We start from the raw sequence: 23,495 nt of genomic DNA, 5'->3' as shown, positions 1-23,495 counted from the left end.
GAGGAGTCCCTGTGACAAGTCACAATACCCTGTGTAGTGTGGTGGAAGTTGGGGCACAGAGTTAAGATTTTATTGCTTCCTGGCCCAGCACTGCAATAGAGCAGCAGCTTGGCTTTCCAGCCACTTTACCTACACAGTCATTTTCAGTCAGAGCTTGACATACTCTTACACAGTTATTGCCCATAAACCAAGTCATTCACTGGGCTACCCCTACTTCACTGGAACCCATCATTTAGCTTGTACCAGTCCTCCCATAAAGGCTTTAAGTTTGCTTTACTAAACTCGAATCTAAGAGATGATTTTCTGACACATAATCTATAGTGAAGGACTCCTAACTGTTCTCAAATCAAAGTACCCTCAGGCTTAAGATTACCCTGCCTTTTATTCCCAAAGAAGACTTTCAGCAAGTGCAAAATACCAACATGCTAAAATATGTACACTGAGCTGGGCAATTACCCCAATGTTTGATGAATGGCTCTCAAATTGGACACCACCCAAATTCCTGTTGAACATTTCCTATGCCTCATTTGGTCACTGTGATTTACCAAAAAAAAAAAAAAACCAACCCCAGGAAAAATGTCAGGACAGAGTTTGTAGCAAAGAAGGCAAAGCTAAATGACATAAATTGTGCAAGTCACCCTCACTCTTTTCTAGTATCACAGTTCCAGTAAGGAGAAACACTGCTTTGGAAGTCCACTGGATAAGGTTTTCAATATGTAATAATGAGTTTATGAATGTTTGTGCAGAGACTTCTGGAGCCAGGAGGATTTAATTCCAAAGAAAGCCACACAAAAATCAGTCTCTAAGTAGAAGGTAAAATGTTCTTTTTAATAACATGGACACTCAAAACAGTAAATGAAGAATCAACCATTCCTCAGTTTATTTAAAATTACAATGTCAAATTGCAATGATTTGATGTTGGTGACCCTTTATCAGAGGAAGTGAAGATTTCTTTTGCTGATGATCTCATTGTTTTCTATACAAGATTTCTTATCACATTTTGTTCAGTTTATACACACACAGACCACTCCTTGTATATCTTCATGTTAGTTAATCACATTTACCATCTTAAAGGTCTTGATATCTGCAAATTTATCACAGGAGAAATTAACAAGTAGATGTTTGGGACCCGCCTCAGAAGGGATAAGTTTAAACTTGGTACTGGATTTCTCACTGGCTTTCAGTGGTGGTATGCTACAAAAAAGGAAACAGAGGGAAAATATAAGTTGAAAACAGGCTTATGCATCATGCTTGAGTTTCTTCACTAATCATCTTTCACCTGGAGTAAGAATTCTTATCACTCCAAAGTAAGATGGCCATGAAAAGACCACACATGACTTGGCTATCTGATAAGTATTTAAAGCCTCAAATCCATACATTAGGGCTCTCAAAAATTTGTTATGCAGTAACCCAGATAAGCCCACAAAGAGGGACATAATAATATGTGAGATAAGACTTCATGCAGAACAGAGGGTGTAAGACATTACTCAATCATTGCAAAATATAATCTGAGAGCATGAAGAATGTTAATTCCAATGCCTGAATTAGAATAGATTATAGCACCAAGAAAACCTCGGTGTTTACAGAGCAGGAAATTTTGAATGGAGGTTAAAATGTTTTACACCAGTGTATTTTGTAATTCTTGGAAACTCTTGTTAATGTTTTTCCCTTACCCTGTAATATTGTCTTGTCTTGCCTGAGGATAAAATTGTATGGGATAGACAACATGAGGCTGGTAAATTCCCTCAGGAGAGCTCATAAATGATGGGATGGACCATTCCTAATTGCTCAAGTGCAAATGGCAATGTTAAGTTGCTGTGTTTGTTTGTTTGTGTTTGCTTGTGTATTCAGTTGAAGAGCATGTTCCCATATCCCAGGTATTTTCCAGAAATAACTGCCTTTGTTAGGATTTGTTGATATGCTAAGCATGGAGCAGACTTGGCTTTGTGCTTTTCAGAGGTCCCACCCTGTGAGAGCACAACCTGTGTCTAAGCAGTATTAATTTTTGTTCCCAAAGCTGAGACTGGTGTATCTGCTTTTTACATGTATTTCTACCTGTCGGATATAAATATAATTTGTTTAGAATGCTGAGCACCCAGATTGGCACCTGCAGTCCGTTTAATAAAGTGAAAAAAAAAATCCTTGTTAATATAGGTTGTAATTTGGGTAAGTATGGACAGAAATAGTCATGTATCCTATTGTTGGCCTTTGATCAGAACAAGAAGGTGCAACCTGTCTAGCCTATAGCAGAATAGACAGCCTCAGCAACATTTACAGCTTGGGTAAGCATGAACTTTTTTTCCTGGAACTGTGTGCTCCTGCTAGATAGGCAGGAAAACAAGTTCTGTCCAATTATGACAGCAATTATTTGACCTCCCAAACCGTGGAGCCAAAGCCCAGCCTAGATGAAGGGCTGGTTCATTGCTGTGTGCTTTGTTATGAGATGTTACACACTGAGTGGCCTCCCAAGTTACAGCAAGAAGAAAATGATGTCTCATCCCATAGTCCAGTTCCAACTCATCCATGCCCACATTCTTGCTCATGTATCTTTGACAGCAGAAATCAGACGTTTCTCATACTTACCGTAACTCCAGGATTCCTCGGAGCAGGTCATTGCCTTCCACCTGCAGCACACAGTCCTTCACCTCTGTATTGGTAGGATTGGTAAATGCCACTTCCACAACCACCTCTTCATTCACTTTTGCTTCACCAAGTACCTGTGCAAAGAAAATCCTTGTGAGGCCAGGTTCTCAGTGGTCTTTTCTATCTGAGCCTTTTCAGGCATCAGAAGAGGAGGTATTAGGAGATGCTGTGATGGACCGTGGCAGAATGTGAGCAGAACATTTCTTTCGGGAAGAAAGTGCTCATAAACAGCTCACTTTCCCTTTTCTCTGCCACTGCAGTTACAGCAAAGGAAATTTACCTGTATGTCGATGGCAGGATTGTCCAGGGTGATGTTTCTTTGCACGAGCACTTGAATCCCATCTTCTACATGACACAAAGCTGTGACCTGGATTGTTTTGTCTGTAGTTAACTGCTGCTGGTATTCAGGATACTTTATCTTAATGGGAAATTGTTTTTCTGGAAGGAAAAAAAAAAAGGAATTGGTACATGCTTTTATAAGCCCACAGAGCTTCATACTTAACATTAGTATTTTCCTTTTATGCTGTCACTAGGACTAGGAGGGCCTTCAACCATCACTGCCAAAATTAATTCATGCAAGTCTATCAGTTTGCTTTAGATAGATCGTGATTTTTTCAATGTTATCCCTTCTCCATTCCCTATTACTGTATTGCCTGGCTTGTTTTCCTCCCTATTGCTCTGAAAGATGCAACAGTGGGAGTTTAAGGAGTTTACTGGTGCCTCTCCAGAAGTTAAGTTACATACTAAAGAAATTAATTATTATTTCTGCTTCTTGCTAATGACTTGAAGCCTAAGATTAATACAGGATACTATCAGTTGTGATTCAATGATCTTTCACCTCACTTTAGAGATGCTGATATATCTCTTATCCCAGGCTCCTAATGGTAACATTTTCCAAAATGTGAAAAGTACCTGGGAACATGATAGTGGGACACATGCCTTGTTAATGTATGTGCAATGTAATATTTTTCTCAGCCTTTTCTTTGTAGGGATTTAAGATTGCTGTTTGTTAGAGCTTTTTCCCCCAAGCTGACCAGCCTCCAATGCCCATTTACTGATAAAACCATTATGATTAAAAGTTATTTGAAAAATTACCTTCCTTTGGAGCCAGAGTGACAGATATGGAGTCCTTCCAGATCTCATTAACTGGTCTTCTAGTATACAGAGTACTCCATGCAGTCATATTTACATTTACAGTCTTAGCATCAGATTGTAAATTTTCAAGAACCAGAAGTAGGTTGAGATCTTTTCCAACTTCTAAAGAGCCAGCCACCTTGAATTTCCCTGAGATGTCAGGCTTCTGTTCAATTTCCTCTTGTGTCGGTGCTGTAGGATCAAATTTATCTTCAAGTCCTAGCTTCTTACGGGCTTTTTTAAAAATATCTCTTTCTTTTGCAGAACCTGTCAGGGAGAGCCATGAAAATTATCCTCAACAGTTAACATGTATCTCTTATTTTACATGGCTGCTGGAGACAAGCTAGAAGGACGTAGTGTCTGTATTTAGAGATAAATAGACCTTCTGTTTTCCACAGCCATACCTCATTTTCTGGATCTGCAGTCAGTAATGTCACTGTCCTTCTAATAACTTTTTTTTTTTAACATAAAATCTTAAGTCTAAAGTTTCTCTTTCCCCATTTTTATCCCTTTTTACGGCTGTAACATTTAGAAATGTGAATTTTTATTTGCTAGTACAGAGAAGGCCCCAATGTTGGGGAAGGCTGATGGCACTGTGTGGTGATTTGACTCTGGCTGGCAGCCAACCATCCACCCAGCACCTCATTCCCCATTTCCATAAGAGGGGAGAAGGCTCATGGATTGAGGTAATGACAGTTTAACAGGGAAAGCAGAAGCTGCCCATGAGCAAAGGAAAAAGAGAAACACAAATGGGCACAATCAGACCCAAAGGACTGACAAGGTGCTGTGCTCTTGGACCCTTTGAAAGAGTTTCTTCTCCTGGGCCTAAGTGCTGGTTTAGCTTAGGTTTCTGTAACAGGCCTTTCATCCTGCAGACAAATAACTGAACTGTAGCCTAGTTCTCACTAAGCAGAGGCAGACATTGCATGTCAGCAATAGGCAGATGGAACAGTAAATGCTTTCTTTGGGGATACTTGGACTTGCCTTATTTACGTCCCATAAAGCAACTCCATATCAGAAAAGGCAAGCCAGTATTTTTTTCACTCAGTACCTTTTCTTCCCTCTTCTGTACGAATCAAATAAATAAAGTATAAATTCTGCTCCTACTTTATAAAAGCACAAAATTTCCCACAAAGAGACTCCAAGTTTATATACTTTTGGGAATGAAGCAGCTGTGTGATCAGAAGAACCAGTGGTTTTACTTACCTTCCTCATATTTATAATCACTGGTGACATCTACACGATCATCTCTACCAACTGCCTTTGTACTGATGGAGACACCAATTTCTGTAGATTTAGAGAATATTAAAGTTTTCTTTCCAGTTGCAGAGTCATAATTCCAGTACATACAGTCTGCATTCACTTCTGCAAACACGAATGGGCAGTCATAGTCCAGATCTACTTCTCCTTCTTTGATGGCATACCGTGAGGCAGGACCACACTGATAAATTCCTACAGCATCAAGGAAAAAGAATTCAGGCATTATTAGGTCTTTGACAGTAAGCAGATTATTAGACAGATATTTATCACTGACTCCTGAATTACCCAATGCTGCTGTCCCATTCAAGCCCTTTCATCCACATAAACCCTCATACCAGGCCAGTCATCAATGTATCTTGTGTTTATTCTGAGAGTACACTTGATTCTTTTATATTATGCCTTAATTTTCAATGGCCTTTGATACCTACGTTGGAAATACAGGAATTGCTGTAAAAACTGCTCCTGGAAGTCTAGCTTCTTTCTTGGCATCCACAGATGATCTGAAGCTAATGCAACCGATAAAGTATTTTCTTCTGCAGCTATTTCTGAGCAGGTTGACAAATTGCTTTTACAATGATTTTACTTTTTTTCCTCTTCTCTCTAAAAGTGACTGACTTTATAATTTTTCAACATTATTCCTGAAATAAAATTTGAATACCTCCACTTTGTTCTTGGGGAGTTGCATCCAGAACTTGCCATCCACTGTATGAGGGGCCCAAGTCGTTGCGTGTAAACCAGCTTTCATTCCAGACGTGGAAATTCCTGTGTGCAAGAATGAACAAAGTAAGCCACTAGTATGTATTCATGAGTTCCTGTCCACATCCTTTAATCAGCCATTTTAGTTAAATGGATCAAATGCCTTCATTTGCACAGGTTCTCATCTGAGACTCACCACTTCTACCCTGACCCTGACTACATTAACTAGAAAGGTGCTGAAAATTGCATTGTGGAATAAATATAAATGCTCAAGGGCAGAAAACAAATTTGTGAAATTATACAAAATGCCATGAGAGGCTATTCTTCTCCAAAAGCTATGGGCCCATGCACTTCCTTAGTTATAGCTGGTTTCCTTCTGGCACAATGCTACAGTTATACATGTCACTTATATTTAGAAGGGGTCCAGAACAAGAAGGGGAGTAAACAGTCAAAAAATGAGGGACTACTGCTCTTTGCTGAATGCAAGCTTGTTTGAACTGCATTTGATGCTTAATAGAAGCAGTAGTTAAATTATTTTCACTGCAAATGATACCACTACAAGAAAAGCAAAAAAAAAAAAAAAAGGCAGGAAAGCTGTCTCTGTTGAACTTTTACAGTTTCATGTGAACTGGTTTTGAAGAAGAGTTTCAAACTAGGTTAAGTCCCCACTGTTTGATACATCCAGTGCAATATTGCAAATTTTCAATCATCTGTGGTGTCGTATCTGTAACTTTGCCTGCCCTGGCTTCAATTAGCTGTTGTAATTTGGGTCACAATTCTTTCTTTAACTGAGAAAGAATGAAAACACCAAGTCTGGTACTATTATTTTGTAGTATTTTTTTATTGATCGTCTCTGTGTGTGTAGTAGTTTTTAAGGCAATTTTTAAGAAGATAAAGCATTTGCCATTAGAAGCTATGCTCTGCACCTGAGGACACTATAGGCATTGACAAGCTCTAATATTAAATATTGAGCCTTACCATATGCTGTCAGCTCCCCTCTCCAAATGATTTCCATCTGCATCATAAAACTCATCCACACGCAGATTTTCATCTGCATCATGGGCAGAACTGAAGTTTGTAATTGTACGAGTGGGAATCCCCAGACATCTAAGCACTAAAGAGTGAAGAGAAAACCACAGTCAGGAAGCAATATTTCTGCAGGTTTCATATAGCATAATAATGTCTTCAGAGACTTCCATATAGGAAGTATTATTAGTGCTTCATTTAACAGAATCTGTGCAATGTCAGTCATGTGTGTGACATAAAACATACCTGTAGTCAATACTGCTGCAAAAACCCAACATTGTCCATATTTAACAGGTTTGAATCCTGATTTCTTCCAGCTTTGCAGGATTTCACCACTTCCTGTCCAACTGCTGGGATTTTTACCACCCTCATATTTTCCACTCCAGTTTCCTAGCACCACCCCTAGGTCATCATTGGCGTTGACCTGAAAAGATATTCACTAAATCTATGATGAGGTAAATTAAGAGTTTACTACCTGTCTGAAAGGGGCCTGGGAGTTACAGAAAATGCCATATTGAATTTGAGCCAACAGTGCTCCCTCCTCAAAAAGGGAAAGCTCACAGTAGACAGCACTGGGAAAAGTGTGACCGGGAGGTTGAGGGAGGTTGTTAACTCCCTTTAATTATCCCTAGCAAGGCTGTGCCAGGAGTCCTGTCTCTAGTTTGGGGTCTCTCAGTTCAAGGGGATGTTGAGACACTGAAGAGGACTCAGGAGGGAGGGCTACCCAAATGGTCAGGGGTCCTGGAGCACACAATCTACAGGGAGAAGTTGAGTGCAGTGGCCTAGTTCTGTCTGGTTAAGGAGGGTGGGGGGAATGTAAAACCAGCTTAAAACCATTTGAATGTGTGTTCTAACAAACCTTTCTCTTTTATATACCAAGAGGCAACAGCAGAAAGCTGTAGCTTGGGAAAATCATATTTGACATAAGAGACAAATTCCTCATTAGGAGGGTAGTGCAGCTCTGGACTGCTCACCCATAGAGGTGGCAAATCCATGGCTGAGCTGATCTACAGTAGTAGTACAGAAGTACCACTGTACTTCCACTTCAAATGGCTGGCTGGACTAAAGACCTCCAAGGAACTGGTCCCTCAACCACCCCATGTCTTATATTTTCAGTTCGACTCCTGGATATCAAAGTGATAAGTATCAGAACTACCCCAGAGGAGATAAATCTAGGAGGCTCAGATCAGATGACCATGTAGGGGTTTCTCTGGCCCATACTTCACCACCCATAATATCTGGTGCATACAGAGGCCTAAAATTCTCTAAGAAATGTCTTCATATTTACTTTCATTGACTACTTTTAAAGGACACTTAGTAGTTTGGACTTTTTGAACATGTTGCTTACCATTGCACTGAGAACACGGCCCAGATACCTGGGGTCATGTCGGTGAGATACATCAGTGACAGGATCCTGACGGTAGTATAAACTTCGATCCATTATGGAGAGGCAAATATTGAGGATATCTCCTTGAAACTATGGTACAGAAATAAATCAGTGTTGTGGAAACACAGATTAGTCTACAAAAAATCAGGATGCAGAGAGCCATATAAGGATTGAATGTTTTTTGTTAATCACCAAATGAAGTGCTGCAGAGCTCAGCCAGGCATTACCATATAAAAATGTGGCCACAACAAACTCTGAAGATCAGAAGTCACAGAGCTTTTCAAAGCTTGTAATCTGTGGACTCGAAGCCTCTCAAGCATTGCTACAGTACTTTACTACTCTAAGGCTACTTAGTCTTAGTAAGGACATAAAGGTGTCTGCTGGCTGCACTTCCAAGGTAGAACATGGACTAGTAAATTACAAATTCTCGTATTGATCAGTGAAACAGGGCTTGGCACAAGTGCTGATTTCAACACCAGAGTCCTGCACTTCATAGATATGCAACGAACTGGAAAAAGCAGATGACCCAGTTCATGCAAAAACAATATCTGGTGACCCAGTTCATGCAAAAACATTTACCTGGCCAAAGTTCCATCCAAAGCTGCTGATACGATTTTTATTGCCTGCAAAAATTATGCCAAACTCTTCTAGCACATATTCCTCGCACTCAGCCTTGTTAGGCATGAACACATCATCACCTGAAAAACCAAAACAGAGAGATGTACAAATATGGCAGGCAAAATAAAACAAAACCTCAGGAGTCTTGCTCTCTGTCTATAAGAGTGCTAACAGATAGCCACCCTTTGCTGTTCTTGCTGCTATAAACAGATCATGCAACTCGGGATCTTCTACAATTAGAGAAAGGGGTGGGAGGTGTCTGAGTGAAGAGGGAGGTATGACACTGCCAAATCTGTGAGAAAATGGTAAATATGACTCTTTTTTTGGTTCTGTAGAGGCCAGACACACTCTTCTAAACTTGTGCAGCAGGAGGCAAGCTCTGTCAAAAGCAGAACTTTATCTTTTAGGACAGTGAGCTCTTCAGTGTGTATATGCTACAGAGCTGATTTTTCATACCAGAAGGTCCTAAGAAACTGTTAGACACATTTTTTTTGGTCACTGATACATTATGTTGTCAATGTTCAGCTGCTATATTAAAGTATAGATCAAATGGAGAAGCTGCAAATGTTAATGAAGCTAAAAGCAACTTTGGTCTTTAGAGGAATTTCGACATGTTCATACCTGAAGACCAAGGGTTAAAAAGCAAAACAAAAGTGCCAAGACTTGCTGGAGAGGAGCTGCCAAGTTGAACACTCAGCTTGTAACGTCCAATGACAGCATTATGCGGGCTGGAAATGGAGACGCTCACAGAGTTGGAACTGGTGGACTGTAGAACTGCACTCCAGCCCTCCTTGCTCACTGTGCTGGAGATACCAAATGTGGCCAGGGTCTTGGTTGCCTTTGAGGGTTTTGGACCTTTTAAGAAAAACAAACAACATTTCTTTTTCCATGCCTTGCTGAAATAGAGATTTAGTCATCAACAAACTCAGCAGGGATGTAGCCCTCCCCTCAGATGAATTTGTGCCGTATATTGGCAACTGAAGGAAGCTGTGGCTGCTTACTGAGGTAGGAGTAATACAACAAACACCTCACACAGTTCCATGGCTATGTGAGCGAGCATGTTGGCTCTGAGGTATTCTCTTGCTGCTCTGTAGTGCATATAAGGCCAAAAGAATATCCTGAGGCAGCATTACTCTCTCTGTGAAAGAAGCTGGGGGCCATACCTGTTTCTGCAAGGAATATTAAATTTTGCTCAGGCTTTTCTGTTCCATTGAAGGTGATACTGAAGGCCTGTCCTCTCCTCACAATCAGTTCTTCACTAGAAAATTTACTTGTGTGGTGTTCTCTTGCATTTTCTTTCAGATGCCAGTTGGTACTTGGCTGCGTTGCAGCTAGAAAAAAATGAGAAGAGCAAGAAAACTTGAGGGTACATCCAAAGAAGAAGGAGCACAAACACACTCTGAAGAATTGCTTATTACTTTCTACAGGTAACTGGTAACCATGTGAGGCTTCCACCAAAATTAAAAATAATTTAGATGTGAGCTTTGTTTTTCTTAAAGAGACTCCATTTTGCATAGGCTGTTAGAGATTATCTGCATAATTAAATATAGGAGTAGTATATCCTGTACTAAAGGAAAATCAGAAAGGCATCTAAGAGAAGAGAAACCTGAGAGAATTGAATATTTGTGAATTACTTGGATAAAAATCTGGCTGAACTCAATTCTATCAAGGTGTCATTCATTCTGACATGGTGTCATCCTAACAGAGGCACAGCCTTGGTGCCTGTGAATGAGGAATAAAGAAACCTGACTGAGCTGGAAAACAGTTGTGTATTTTAAGCCATGATGCCATCTCTAGCTCCATTATGTCCCACAGCTGCCACTGTTGGAAGCACCTAACAAGAACATGTTGATGGACACTGGGCTGTCATTGGCGCTGGGAGAGGTGGCAGAATTGGAGAGAGGACACTACTAAAATATGCTGTAGAAAGTTCTTGCATGTGAACTATGGCTTCAATCAAAGGCCAGAGAATAAGCATCTGAGATTGGCTTGGATCTGACATCGTCAGAGCCTATGGAGGGATTTCTAGTAAGAGATGGCTTGATGGTTTAAATGAAGTGCAGAAGTACAGAAGAAAAAGATTTTTTCTCCTCCTGCAAAGAGGGAGAATAGGGAAGAGTAAGAGTGTGGTGCTTAGGAGTGGAAAATTGTTACCCTGTGCCATCATTGAGTAAAAAAATAATCATCCTATGTTCAACCAGATTTATTAATGTAAAGATTTTTTTACAGCGTGGTCTTAAATTTATCAAGTTCAGACAAGCCTTAAAATAACTACATTGGTAGTTTTAGCAATGTAGTCACAGTCCAAATGGAGAGGAACATGGGTTTTTTACAGTATTGATGCGAGAAGCATGAATGAGTTTCTGAGGAACATATCTACTATTAAAAAAAAAAATCTTCTGCAACTTAGCGGTGAAGCACATCTATTGTAGAACGAGCTGAGGGCTCAGGCAGTTTTGCCTTTAAAAAGGCAGGAGTTGGAAAATCAACATGGGATGATTTATAATAAAGGTCAGTTTGCATATCTATAAATATTAGCACGTGAGCAAAAACCCACCACAGCAACAAAGCAACTGCTAAAAAACCCCCCAAATTTTTGTATACTCTCTGCCTTAACTTCAGGTTTCAGCCTTCTCTGCTCATTGCAGCCTTCCTCAGCCTTTGCAATGATACATTCTGCTTTGCTTCTTTCTCTCATGTCAGATTTGTCAGTCTATCATTTGCACTTTTCTGACAACTCCAAATAGCTGCAGACTTTCCCCTCCTATTTGCAAAATACAACATTTTTATGTCAGTTAATATACCTGTGCTGCCAAACCTTGTTCTGATAAGCTTGCTTTTCCCAAGCACACAATAAATGAAAAAATGCAATTCCCGTGAAAATCCTTCTCCTGACTCTTGATGGAAGAATTTTCTATTACTTTTTTCTTGGATCAAAACTCCTTAGAGAAGTAGTGATCTCTCAGTGTCCATTGCAGAGCTGAACATGATGTATGGATGCAAGAAAATAACTAACAGCATCACGGGATGGGCTTCCCCCTTGCTCACCTTGGCCCATATCTGATCAATACGTCCTCTGTAGGCAGCTTCTGAAGCTTCCTCTGAATGGCCTCCTCTACTTCTGCTGGCTCAAGGAATGACTGGTGCCTTTCACTTCTTAAAATCTGTTTGCAATGTTTCCTCTGGGGGTGGAGTTTGAGAGGCTGCCTTTGCCCCCAGCCTTGATCTGAGTGGTGGGGCTTGACGATTTATTTTTTATTCATTTTTTTCTTCTCTCAGTCCTCACATCCTCATCTTGTTTCCTTGAAACTTAACATCTGAAGCTTGGACAATATTCATTCCTAACAGTCTGGCCACTTGTTAAGAGTTTTTCAATGTATTTAAAGTTATAAGAACTTCAGCGTTTAGCTGCTTTTCTTGCTACTATAATGATAGAGCATAACTCCTTCTTGTAAAACACTGTTTTTAATTTGAAATACTTCATGAGCAATATTTACAGGGACATTTTCTTTAAATTAATTCCCTAAATCTGTTGTTTCGGAGCTGCTTGCCACCGCCCCGCCCCCCCCCCCCCCCCCCCCCCCGGCATTGTAGTAATTTGAAAACAATGACCAATCTATTGTCTCTGCCTCAGGTCCAATCAGGGCCAAATTTAAAGAACCATTTTTTCATTTATCACATGATTTCTGTTTAACTCTGTTCAATAGACAAGCACTCCATGTCATATTTTCATGACACACTACAGTGACAAAAGGTAAGTACAGTTGTGACTTGTGATATAATATCTATCATTGTTTTCAACTGGTGCACTACTATTTTTTCATAAGACATCTCTGACCATGCTATCGGCAATGCAAATTTATGCACAAAAATCCTCCACTTAATTTCAAGGAGAGTGAATTTTTTTTATGCTTTGCAGGTGGCTCCCCTTTCTATTAAGAAAGAGACTAATTTTGATACTTTTATGGAACTACCTGTAAAATTTGATAAACTCAACACACATCTTACAGATACCTCTCAGGGATACCCATCATGCTGGACTGGGCATAGCTGTACACGTTCCCAAATTCCATCATTTTAGTTGGCTGGGCTCAGCCTTCAGTAGCCCAAATTGTTCTGTTATCAGGTTTGGATCACATTTAGAAAGTCTAGAATTGAACCTTGCTCAACCCATTTCATATACAGACGTGTTTCATTCCTGTTTCTTATAAAAAGGTGTTGTTACAAGAAACAGTTTTTACCTGGCTATGATTCAGACCTCTGCTTTGAATCTCTGTTCATTAATTGTATTTAATCTTAAGAGGGACCATGGTTTATCACTTGCAAAGCCCAATTGTGATAAGACTAGTTCTTAAATTTAAAATGTCTAGAATTTGATTAGAATTTTTGATGTTAAGACATACTCTCCTATCCGTAATTTTAAATACTGTTAAATGTCACACAAACATTTTTCAGAAATAAATTTTCAGAATAAATTTAATATTTCAGGCTATCCTTGGGTACACAGCAAACCGTTTTTCTTTGATTGGAAGGTTAGTTGCTTTGATAGGAAGTTAGTGTTGAAAGAAAAAGAACAACAGTTCATTTATGCTGGCAGACAGTATGTCAGGAAGAACAAGTTGTGGCTGTTGTGTCAGCTCCTGGTGTTTATTCCCAGCTCAGCCTAAGTTGCCTTGCAGGCCTCTGGTGTGCTTTGTTTGTAAAACAGATGAATGATACACACTGGACCTTTGGATTAAAGATTATGGGCAAAGGTTGAGAATGAGGGTTAAATTAATGAGAAATACTAACACTAGTCAGAACACACAGTCAGTCAAGCACAATGCATCTGACCCAGGCAGCTTCCTGGCCAAGTAGTGTTTGCAGAGCTTGAGTGGTGGCTGTAAATGTAGGGACTGTACAGGCAGGTGCTTGAAATTCCATGGATAGCAAGAGAAGACTCCTTTGGACCTCAGAAAATCGAAGCTACAAGCCACCTTACTATATTGTTTCATGTACCCAGAAGAAGGTATATCAGAATCATCTTTTGCCGACTGGTCCAGTCATATAATTCGTAACATCCTTTTCCAGTAATACCCAGATTTTTTCCCCTCACCTCAGTAACTGTTAAAGAAATTAATATCTAGGACTAAGAGTTTCAGCACTGAACAGTGAAGGATATATTTGGTAACAGTCAAATTCCCCTCAGTATACTCCTTTCTCTCCTTCTTTCTAATGTTTTCTTTCACACCAAGTCTGTATGAATCCTCAGTGATACTTGAATTTTATGAAATGTCACCTATTATTAATTGTGCTTTTGTTCAGGATGGGAAATTATTACCTGTAATAGTCTATCTGCTCCTATGTTCTTTCTGAGCACAGCTCTTTTTTAACATATCCCTAAAGCATCATGCTGCAACCACATGGCCATGACTCATTGGGACCGCCTCAGTGGACTTGATGATCTTACAGGTCTTTCTCAACCTAAATTATTCTGATTCTGTGATTCAGTATCCTGAGAAGTTTGGGCTATTCTATCTCTTATCACATCCCGTTTTTGAATAATTAAGCAAGAAATTCCACCAGCAGCCTCCACTCCTGCTATCCTAGATACAGGAATTCAAGGGGTTTTCTACAGCTTTGCTTTATTTATGACCCAACTAGGGAGAGGCCTGGGTCCCTGGAACAGTGGTGTGGACTGACCCACATTAGTACTTTTCAAGACTAGAACCACCTGATGTAAAATGATCAGGTCCATACGGAAGAATATTTGGCCAAGATCTCTTCTGAGCCTTACATATTGTCCAAGACATACTTCTTATTTTCTGTCTTCTTCTTCCACGCACATGGCTTAAACAGTAGGGACATTTGGAATGGAAGCTTGCAGCCTGCTGCAGCCTGAAGCCTTCCTGAAGTTCCTAACTCTTCCTGAAGTTTGACAATAACCTTCCTTTGAAGACAGCAGAACTTGGCACAATCATCTTCCATATTGTCTGTGTAAGAAGGGTACCCTGTTAGCTGGGCTCAGATCTTCTCTTGAGATCTTGGCTCATTCTAGATGAGATGGCTTCTTCAGAAGGGAGGCTGACAGTGACATACTAGTGACATGCACTAATATCTGACCTTCAAAAACTACCATGGGACCAGGACAGAGGAATAAGCCAAACTGGCAGTGCAGAGACTGGGATGAACCTATGCTGGACTCTCCTGACAGCTCCCACATAGTCACACAGCACCTATTATTTATAGCCTATGATACTGAAATGTATTTCCCTACCTCTCCCATCTTCCATTGGAATGGAGTAAAGACATTATTTGGAAGTTTTAACTTCCAGTTATTGCTGCATACTCATCATCCAAGAATATCCCTGTGCAGGCTCCCATCACGGCCCTGCTCTGCTCCTCTCTTTGAGAATCCAGCATGTTGTCCCATTCTGCGGGCAGACGCTCCCAATGCTAATGCACAAACAAGATGCTTGCAGGTGTAACTCACGCCTTAATTGTAATGACACTGAAGCTTAAAAGTGACAGAAAGAAGCTGAGATAATTATTTTCAGTGTGAGACTATGAAACAAATTGTTAAATTTTTAGTAGCAATAGTGGTGCTGCAGACTATCAAAACCCTTTTAAAAACCAGGCAAACTTAGAGGAACCTTTTAGGTGCTTTTCCCTTTTCTTTATGCAAAACCTTCTGGATTCTGTTAAAGCAGGTCCATTAGAGACTGGCCCACAAATGCATAAAGATTTTCTGGGAAAAAAGGTGTGTCTGTCTGCAGGATGTGTGTCAGGGGATGGGAGGAGTAGGGACAGAGGAAGAGAAGGAGTGAAAACAGCTCTGTGCACACACACTGCACAGTTTTCAGCAAGCCCTCACAGTTTTTTGTATAAAAAATTGTGCATGGTACCATGAGGAGCATCTGCTTGCAGTTCTGACATCTCCTGCTGAGCGGGGGCTTGGGTATTTCTTGGATGCTGGGTATTTCACAAGCAAGTGCTGATCGTGATCAGGAAATACCAGTTTGTTTGTTAAATGCTGTATTAAATGCTTCTTGCATTTCATGCAATAAGAAAATTGTCGTTGAGAAGGATAGACTGCTGTCTGAAACTTCAAGAGGAAGCTTTGAGAGAGAGCCCTGCTAAAATGTTCCAAGTTATTGGCAAATCATTGCTTAAAAGGAAGTGTTACAATGCAGAAACAATTGGTTTGTGGGTTTTTTCCCCCATTGCTGTAGATGAAGGTTTTAACTGTCCACCTTACTGTATAGTTCTTTTGTTAAGAAGAAGGATTTTTCTACTCAGTCTAATATTTCAGCTTTGCCTATCAAATTGTGTTTTGCTATTTATTTAAGCTCTGCTTAGAGGAGGAGATTTATGAAAAAATCTATAGCCCTGTGCTGATTGTATGGACCCAATTCCCTCCTAGCCTCAGTTCTGCTCTTAAACAAGTAAACATATAGATGGTATCACACTTAGCAGCTGCACTCAGATAGTCATTAACTAACCACTACCAGGCCAGACAAACAGCAGATGCTGTGAGGGATGCTGGCACAATGTCAAGACAATAACAGGAATTATTTCAGATAATAGATACATGGATAAACACTTGTGTTCTAAGAGTTTGTGCAATCACTTCTCCTAGAACTGTGAGAATGGGGTAACTGTGCCTCCCTTAAACTGCATGAGGGGAAAACAATGCATGTCAGTTCTGCACGTGAGCCCCTGATCTGTGGATGGTTCCTTTTTATTATTTTCCTTAGCTTGAAAAGCCTAAGTCACATAAAGCTAGCACAGCATGTGCTCTTCCTAGCATAGATAAAGTAGCATCATCTTAAAGTCAGGACTCATTTTATGCATTTATGAAGAGGACCTATTAAGAAAGTTGGGAACAAACTTTTAGCAGGGCTTGTTGCAATAGGACATGGGGTAATAGTTTTAAACTGAAGGACTCAATTTAGATGAGATACAAGAAAGAAGTTTTTAACACAGAGGGCAGCACAGGTTGCCCAAGGAGGTGGTAGATGCCCCATTCCTGGAAAAATGCAAGGTCAGAGTGGATGGGGCCCTGAGCAACCTGATCTAGTTGCAGATGTCCCTGCTCATTGCAGGGGAGCTGGAGCAGATGGCCTTTAAATATCCCTTCCAACTCACACTATTCTATGATTCCATACATTTTTATACAAGTGCCAGCAAGTCAGGCCTAAGTGAGTACATGGCCAATCTTACTAAAAGGTATTAATTTAATATCCTTTCTCCTAAGACTTCACTGCTGGACTTCTGTTTGCTTTGTTTGTGTTTTAAAGTGCCTTTGCCTTTCACGCAAATTTTAAAAAATAGTTAAAATGGCACGACTGACTCTGGATCTGCAGGAAGAAATTCAGTCTGTAGTGTATCCTTCACATAAGTATTGCTCTTAACACAAGATTCATTCATACCTGACCTACTCTTTGATTCATTAAATTTCATGCTAAAATAAAGCTTGCAGTTTGCCACAACTTCTGCTCTATTTGCAATTTTACAATATTTTTAATATTTAACTATAATATAGCAATGGATGGATTATCTTCTTTTGCTTGTTTGCTTGTCTTTTGTAAAATTCAGAAAAGAAGAACACTGAAACAACATATGCATAATTCTCAAAATGTTTTGTACTTCGACAATCAGAACCCTTTAGAAAACAACCCTGCAGAGAAAGCTAACACATGGTACATTATTCACTTTCCCATTCCATATGAACAAAGAGACTTTTTTTTTTTTTCACTTACCAGCCATGCTCCTTTGCTCCTCTGTGCCTTGGACTTTGTATTGCTGTGAGCAACTGTAGACCTATATGATAAGACTTCAAGCTCTGGCTGTGTTGCAGCATTTATAGGGAAAACTTTAGGCCTCTCCTTATGTCCAAACCAATTATAATTCACATTAGGTGAGTGAGGCAGGTAAGTCATACCAGTGGTCATGTAAACTTCCTAGTAACCCTATATTAGCTCATGGGCTTTAAGACACTGGACTTGTGCAATTCAGGCCATTTATCCAGAAGGCTGATGAGATGCTTAGAAAAGCAGAGCATTTAATTGCATACCTGGAATCCAGAATTTCACATGCAATGATGCATCACTCGGCTAGGGATGTTTTTTGAGTCAGTATAAATTAATATCTCTTCCCAGTATGATCCAAAGTTGACTATTCATGCAATAAAAGTACACATTCATAATCAAATCCCCTCCCTATGAGTGTACTCATAAGTCTGGAAAAAAAACCTCAGAACTTTTCATTTGCCTCATCCGTCCTTTTTTGGGGATCACCACAGTAATGCTTTTGTGTCAGCCCCTCCTTAGAGTCTCTGTGAATTATACTAATGGTATGAATGCTGTATTGTAAGCTAGTAGTAACTTGACAAACCACGGAGCATTGAATAGCTTTGATGAGTGGATCTTGAGCGGTAACTCTCCCTGCACAGAGAGAAACTTCATCCCCGTAAAATAAAATGCTCATTTTGGAGCAAGTACAAATTATGACTATAATTTGTGTTTCAATGGTGGTTACTCATCTAGTTTCTGACTATAAAGAGAGAATAATAAATGTTAAAATATCTTCATCAGCACATACAGGAAATCCTAAAGGTACGAAGAAAATGAATTTGTCAGAATGACCTCATAATATTTCTTTTTTTCAGGCTAATCCTTCATTTTCCATATCAGTACTAGCAAACTGATCACAGATCTCTCTCTCTTTTGCCCTACACATACAGGAACTTCTGTTTCCTTACACTTATACAGACTTGAACAAGGTATTTTGCCTCTTCATTATTACTTCATCTCGCTTATCTACAATGACGAGAAAAGACTGAAGCAATCTCAGGAATGTCAGTGCTTACCTTGAAGAACTTGAAGGGTGGAAATTTCATAAGATCAGAAAGGGGCAAGCACAGTATCTGTGTATAAAATGGGGCAAGAGGCATGAAAAAGAGCTGAGAAATTACAGTTGACATCAACTAGTGTGATGCAAATTCCTGGAGAACACTGAAAGACATAAATTTCTTAGCATCTAGATGAATAACAGCCAGCTTAGATGTGCCAAGAAGTCAGCTGAGCCCATCAGAGGAGAAGAAAGAAGTGTCATCTATCACCACATGCTGACTTGGATTTGCAGCAAGATCCCACAGGGTATTTTCAAAAGTACACTTTGGAAACACTGATTACACAAGATTTCTATTAGTTAACTGCATAACTTGTTGTTAAAAAAACAAATGTTGCATTGCTTCAATGGATCACCATCAAACTGGAAGGGCATAGTGGCTGAAGTGCCATTAAAAGCTGCCTTGGAGCATTGACATTTTAAATATGCTCTTTTCTGTTGTTAATGTTGTTCAGCTGAAGCATTATGTTAGCCCAGGGCTAATCTCAGCTGGATAATGTCAAGACTACAGAGAATGGAGAGCTTAAAAAAAATAGAAGGATCAAGCTGGATCAGTCTAAAGCAGAGACAACTGCAGAGATACGATATTTTTGAATATGTAAAGTGGTTATAGAAAGAGGAGGCCAACTGAGGAGTCATGGTCTTAAAACTCTAGCCTTTGACTGAAGACTCTGAACTGAAACATAAAAATGTTGGCAGTGAAGAAAAGTGTTTAGCTAGACCCTCTGTGTAGGCTGTAAAAATGTTAATTTTTTTTTCCATAGAGATTAAGAATAGCTTGAATGCACATTTGTCAGGAATAACATATGTGTGTAGTTGAGCTGTCCTTGAGGCATTTATTTTAATGTCAAAGCTGTGACAGTGACACTTTTCCCCGCATTGCTTGTTGTTGGCACCTGATGCTGAAGTTCATGGTGTAGAGAGCACCTCAGCAGGGTAATGAAGCATTCTGCATCCAGTACTGATTCAGTCTCATTTGCCTTGGTTTTCCTCAGTTGCTGTGGCTGACTTACCCAGTGAATACACTTCACATTGTGTCCTATGGTGAAGGTTACCAGTTTCCGGAGTACTGTGACACACAAGCGTGCAGACTGTGTGTCACATTCATCTTAAGAACTGCTTATTTCAACGGAGTGATAAAATGTTTTGCATAGAAAGAGGGGGGTTAGCACTGTGTCTGTCCAGTATTGCATCTGCCAGTGTAAGCCAGTTCACAAGCATCACCTGGAAGCCTCACAGCAATCTTTCTCGATTATCTTGTGAAGGAAAAGTCTGTCCCATCTTCTGTCATTTGGTCACTTGTTCCCAAAAGAGGGAAGTTACAGAACTGACCTGAAAATAGCCGCATCTTTTTTTTCTTTTTTTGTGCAGAGAAAAGCCACCTCCTTTTTAGAATCCATTAGAGTTCATTGGTTTTTCATACCTTAGAGCAATGTGTTTCACATGCTAATTATGAGTTGTGTAAATAATGTTCTAAACATTCCCTTTCTTCATTTAAGATCCACTGGTTCTTACATTGTCAGGATTAAAAGCTACCAAGGCTTTGCTTTACTTTATTGTTCAGTACTTTGTATTTCTCTATGATATCATGTCTTATGTTATTATATTCCTCCAAATTATATAATATCAGACTTTTCAGTCTCTTTTCATGCTGATACCGTAGTTTGAATATGTTGTGCATTTCTGAAACTCATCCAGTTTCTTCTGTATGCTTTTGTGATATAAATGAAAAAGAATTGATCCTATAGGGAAAATACACTATCAGTCAATTGGTGGCAATGATTTTTAGTATTTCCTGATCTATTTTCTATTAATGCCACTTTTGTTTGTTAGTTCAGCATTTGCTCAGCTTAGCCCACAAGACGGTGATTGTTCATCCTGTACAAAGGAATTATGTCACAATAAGATATAAAATAACAAGCCTGGACAAGATGTTTAGCTGTGTGGATGGATAAAATGGGTGTATTGGAAACTGAGTGAAGAGAGGCTGCACAACAAGCTGATGTGTGAATTCCATAATGTTAAAGGAGAGGATTGGAGTGTATCAAATGAACTGGCACGGGATTTGTAAATAGGGTGCTCAGAGAGCTGGTAACCACAAAGAAAAAGCTGCAATGCCTGGAAAGGCAAAGGAAACAATTGTTTGAGATGGAAGAAAATACTGTTATTAGAGAGAATGCAAACAGTTGTGAAAGACTAAGGAGCAGAATTAAGGAGATCAGGAATTGGGATGGAGCACAGCTGGAAGTGGAAAGGAAGATGAAAAGTTGATACATTTGAGATAAAAGAGAAATAGAGAAATTAAAGATGGAAAGTTAGGCTATGGGAAAGAGAAAACCAGACATTCTGGTATCTTATTCATGGAAGAAATACTCCCCTAGAAGAGGAGAAAGTGAAAATAATGAAGGAAAGTAGAGGTGAGTTAAAGATGGAGAAAACCGATCTAGAATGATGGCTTGGTATTTATTAGAGTGCAAGAAGAGTAAAACTGAGGAAAAGGAGAATGAAGTCTGAGGAAATGTTATCAGAAGGAGGTATTGAGGGAAACTCTAGCCTGGGGATGGCTGGGAGGGATATGAGTATGAGAGAGAAAAAGGATCTGGGATAAAGGAAATGGAAGCTTTAAGAGAATCAAGGACCAAAGCAAGGAAGAAAAGGGGATAGTGAGAAAAAAAGTACAGAATCATTATATATATAAATACTGTATTTCAATGGCTTCACTGAAATTCAAGATGCTCTCTAAAATAGTTAGCAAACCTTGTGTAAGACATCACAACATGCCCATAGCTTTTCCATGTTTTCCAGTTGCATCTGCTGGTGTAATAAGCGACTGTTCCATCCTTCAAATCTTGTTTGTTGTGTGAACTTGGACACAGCAACAGCACTGCTAGAATAGCTGTGGAATTTTGGCAATGCTGAATCTGTGCTGAGAATTTAAAGCAAGACTTCACCTGAGACCAAATGCTTGCATCTCTGTCAACACAGCCTTTGACTCAAGGTTAGGCATTCCCTTCTTTCAGCAGGAAATCAGGTAGGAAATCACACATGCTGTGGCTGTGCATAACTAGGATGTTTTAGGAAACGTTCCACAATTCTCCAGCTCCCTTGGCAGTGGACTGGTGAGGCTCTAACAGTCTGCAAAGCAGGAAACTGCCAAGGACAGAGGCTGCTGGGGAGTCAGCAAGATGCCATTGGGGTTTTTTTGCATCAGAGTGTTGGAAAGTCCCAACAGTTTTTCCTGATGCCAAGCAGGATACACCCTGCCAGGAGTGCCAACTACTGTGGGATAGGGAATACTCTCCAAGAAGCAGTGGTTGCCATCCACAGCTCTGTCACACCAGTGGTCCCTTTTCTCCTGGGCACTTCCCACAGCTCTATTGTGCATCTCCATCCCTTTCCTTATTCTGTTTTCTTGCAGCAGGGGCAATCAGACAGGCACTTACAGATTTAGAAAGGCTGGAACTAGATCATTAGGAGTTCACCATGTAGTTCCATAGTGGATAATTGTGCCTAATGCTGACTCTGAAAGAGAATTCTTTGGAATATATGAGTGCCAAGAAACAGGTCCTGCCCACAGTATACTGGGCTACAAACACTGTATCATGGTTTGGGGAAGGTTTTCTCCCCAGTCAGTGGCATAGAATTAACCTGAACTACCCAAACCTGTTCTGCAGAACCCAGCACTGTACATTGGAGCTACCTCTGTAGCTCATCTTTACTCAGCCACACAACTTTGCTCAGTTTCAAATCAGACTGAAGATATTTCTGGCCACCAGTGACCTGGCATCTTATTTAGCTATGAGGACATCCTGTGCTTGCTTTGAGTTCCTCCAGGAAGAAAGCATTTGGTCAGTGGGGAATGCATGACTATGGCTAAAATAGAGTATAATCCATTTAGGTCCCACACTAGACTCAATCTATGAGTTGGAAGTAAGAGTGAAAAAGGTTTGGGGAGAGATCGGAAACATGACAATCAAATGAAGGCACTTCCTGAGGATTAATCCCAAGGCAAGAGATCAGGCTATATTTTCACTTTAGAGACTTAAGTGAGTCTCATTGCCTTGTTTGTTTATTTCAGGCAAATGAAACTTCTCTAACATGAAGGTAAGTTTTTCCCATTGTAAGACAATGGTGGCAGCTCTCATTAGAACCATGAGACAGCTTCAACAGCAGAAGCTTACTGTTTTGGACAGGATTTACTTTTGAAAGTCTGAAGGCACTTTTAACTGTGAAAAAGGGGAAGAGGCATAGGTAGGTCACATGTTATGGCTTTGATACTATCCATTCTGTGTCCCTGAAAACATAATAATTTCATAGCAAGAATATCCATAATACTATCAGCTCACCTTGAACACTTTTAAAAAAACCTTCTTTTTTCCCTAAAACTTACTATCTGAAGTGAGTAGAATTAATATTTTACAGCTGGGCAAACTGGCAAGATAGGTGCCATGATTTGGCACTGTAAGTAGTGTGTCTTAATCCCATCCCACTACATTACTGTCAGACCTTTTGTCCTATAAAAATGTTTCCCTTTGGAATTTTTTTTAGCAAATAATTTAATAAATGATACTGCACTAGTTTATCCTTTGTATTTAGCAGTATAACCACTGGCATGACCTAGTGGCTACACACAGAAAGAACAGGTCCCTGGTGCCAAATACCTCACCATTTTTAAACTGCTGCTGTTGGTGATAACAATAACAACATTGACTATCGCAAATGATTCTGGTTTTTTTCTTTCCATTCAATGTAAAATAATTTCTGAGAAGCCTTGAAATCTTCAGGGCTCTAAGCCCTGCAGTTTCTGTTCTGTATTTGAAATTGGGTTTCTAAGCGTCAC

At 39.8% G+C, this 23,495-nt stretch overlaps 1 protein-coding gene across 2 annotated transcripts; it reads right to left on the bottom strand.

The window, feature by feature from the left end:
• Positions 1–807: 807 nt before the first annotated feature.
• Positions 808–17,612, bottom strand: LOC125335014 (protein-glutamine gamma-glutamyltransferase E-like). Of its 2 annotated transcripts, none has more exons than XM_048322274.1 (13): positions 17,506–17,612; positions 9,928–10,095; positions 9,386–9,619; positions 8,726–8,844; positions 8,108–8,236; positions 7,006–7,183; positions 6,712–6,847; positions 5,696–5,799; positions 4,984–5,229; positions 3,739–4,044; positions 2,924–3,081; positions 2,584–2,717; positions 808–1,194 (listed from the first exon to the last, which is right to left on the bottom strand). In XM_048322274.1, the coding sequence occupies exons 1-13, from the start codon at positions 17,510–17,512 to the stop codon at positions 1,047–1,049; spliced, it is 2,067 nt and encodes a 688-aa protein (XP_048178231.1). In that variant the 5' UTR covers positions 17,513–17,612; the 3' UTR covers positions 808–1,046. The 2 variants fall into 2 exon arrangements, with proteins under 2 accessions (XP_048178231.1, XP_048178230.1); XM_048322273.1 differs by lacking the exon at positions 17,506–17,612 and adding an exon at positions 11,813–11,899.
• Positions 17,613–23,495: the final 5,883 nt, after the last annotated feature.

Source organism: Corvus hawaiiensis, chromosome 17, assembly GCF_020740725.1.
Source record: "Corvus hawaiiensis isolate bCorHaw1 chromosome 17, bCorHaw1.pri.cur, whole genome shotgun sequence".
Classification (NCBI taxonomy): Eukaryota; Metazoa; Chordata; class Aves; order Passeriformes; family Corvidae; genus Corvus; species Corvus hawaiiensis.
This window is presented reverse-complemented; position numbering and strand designations above follow the sequence as displayed.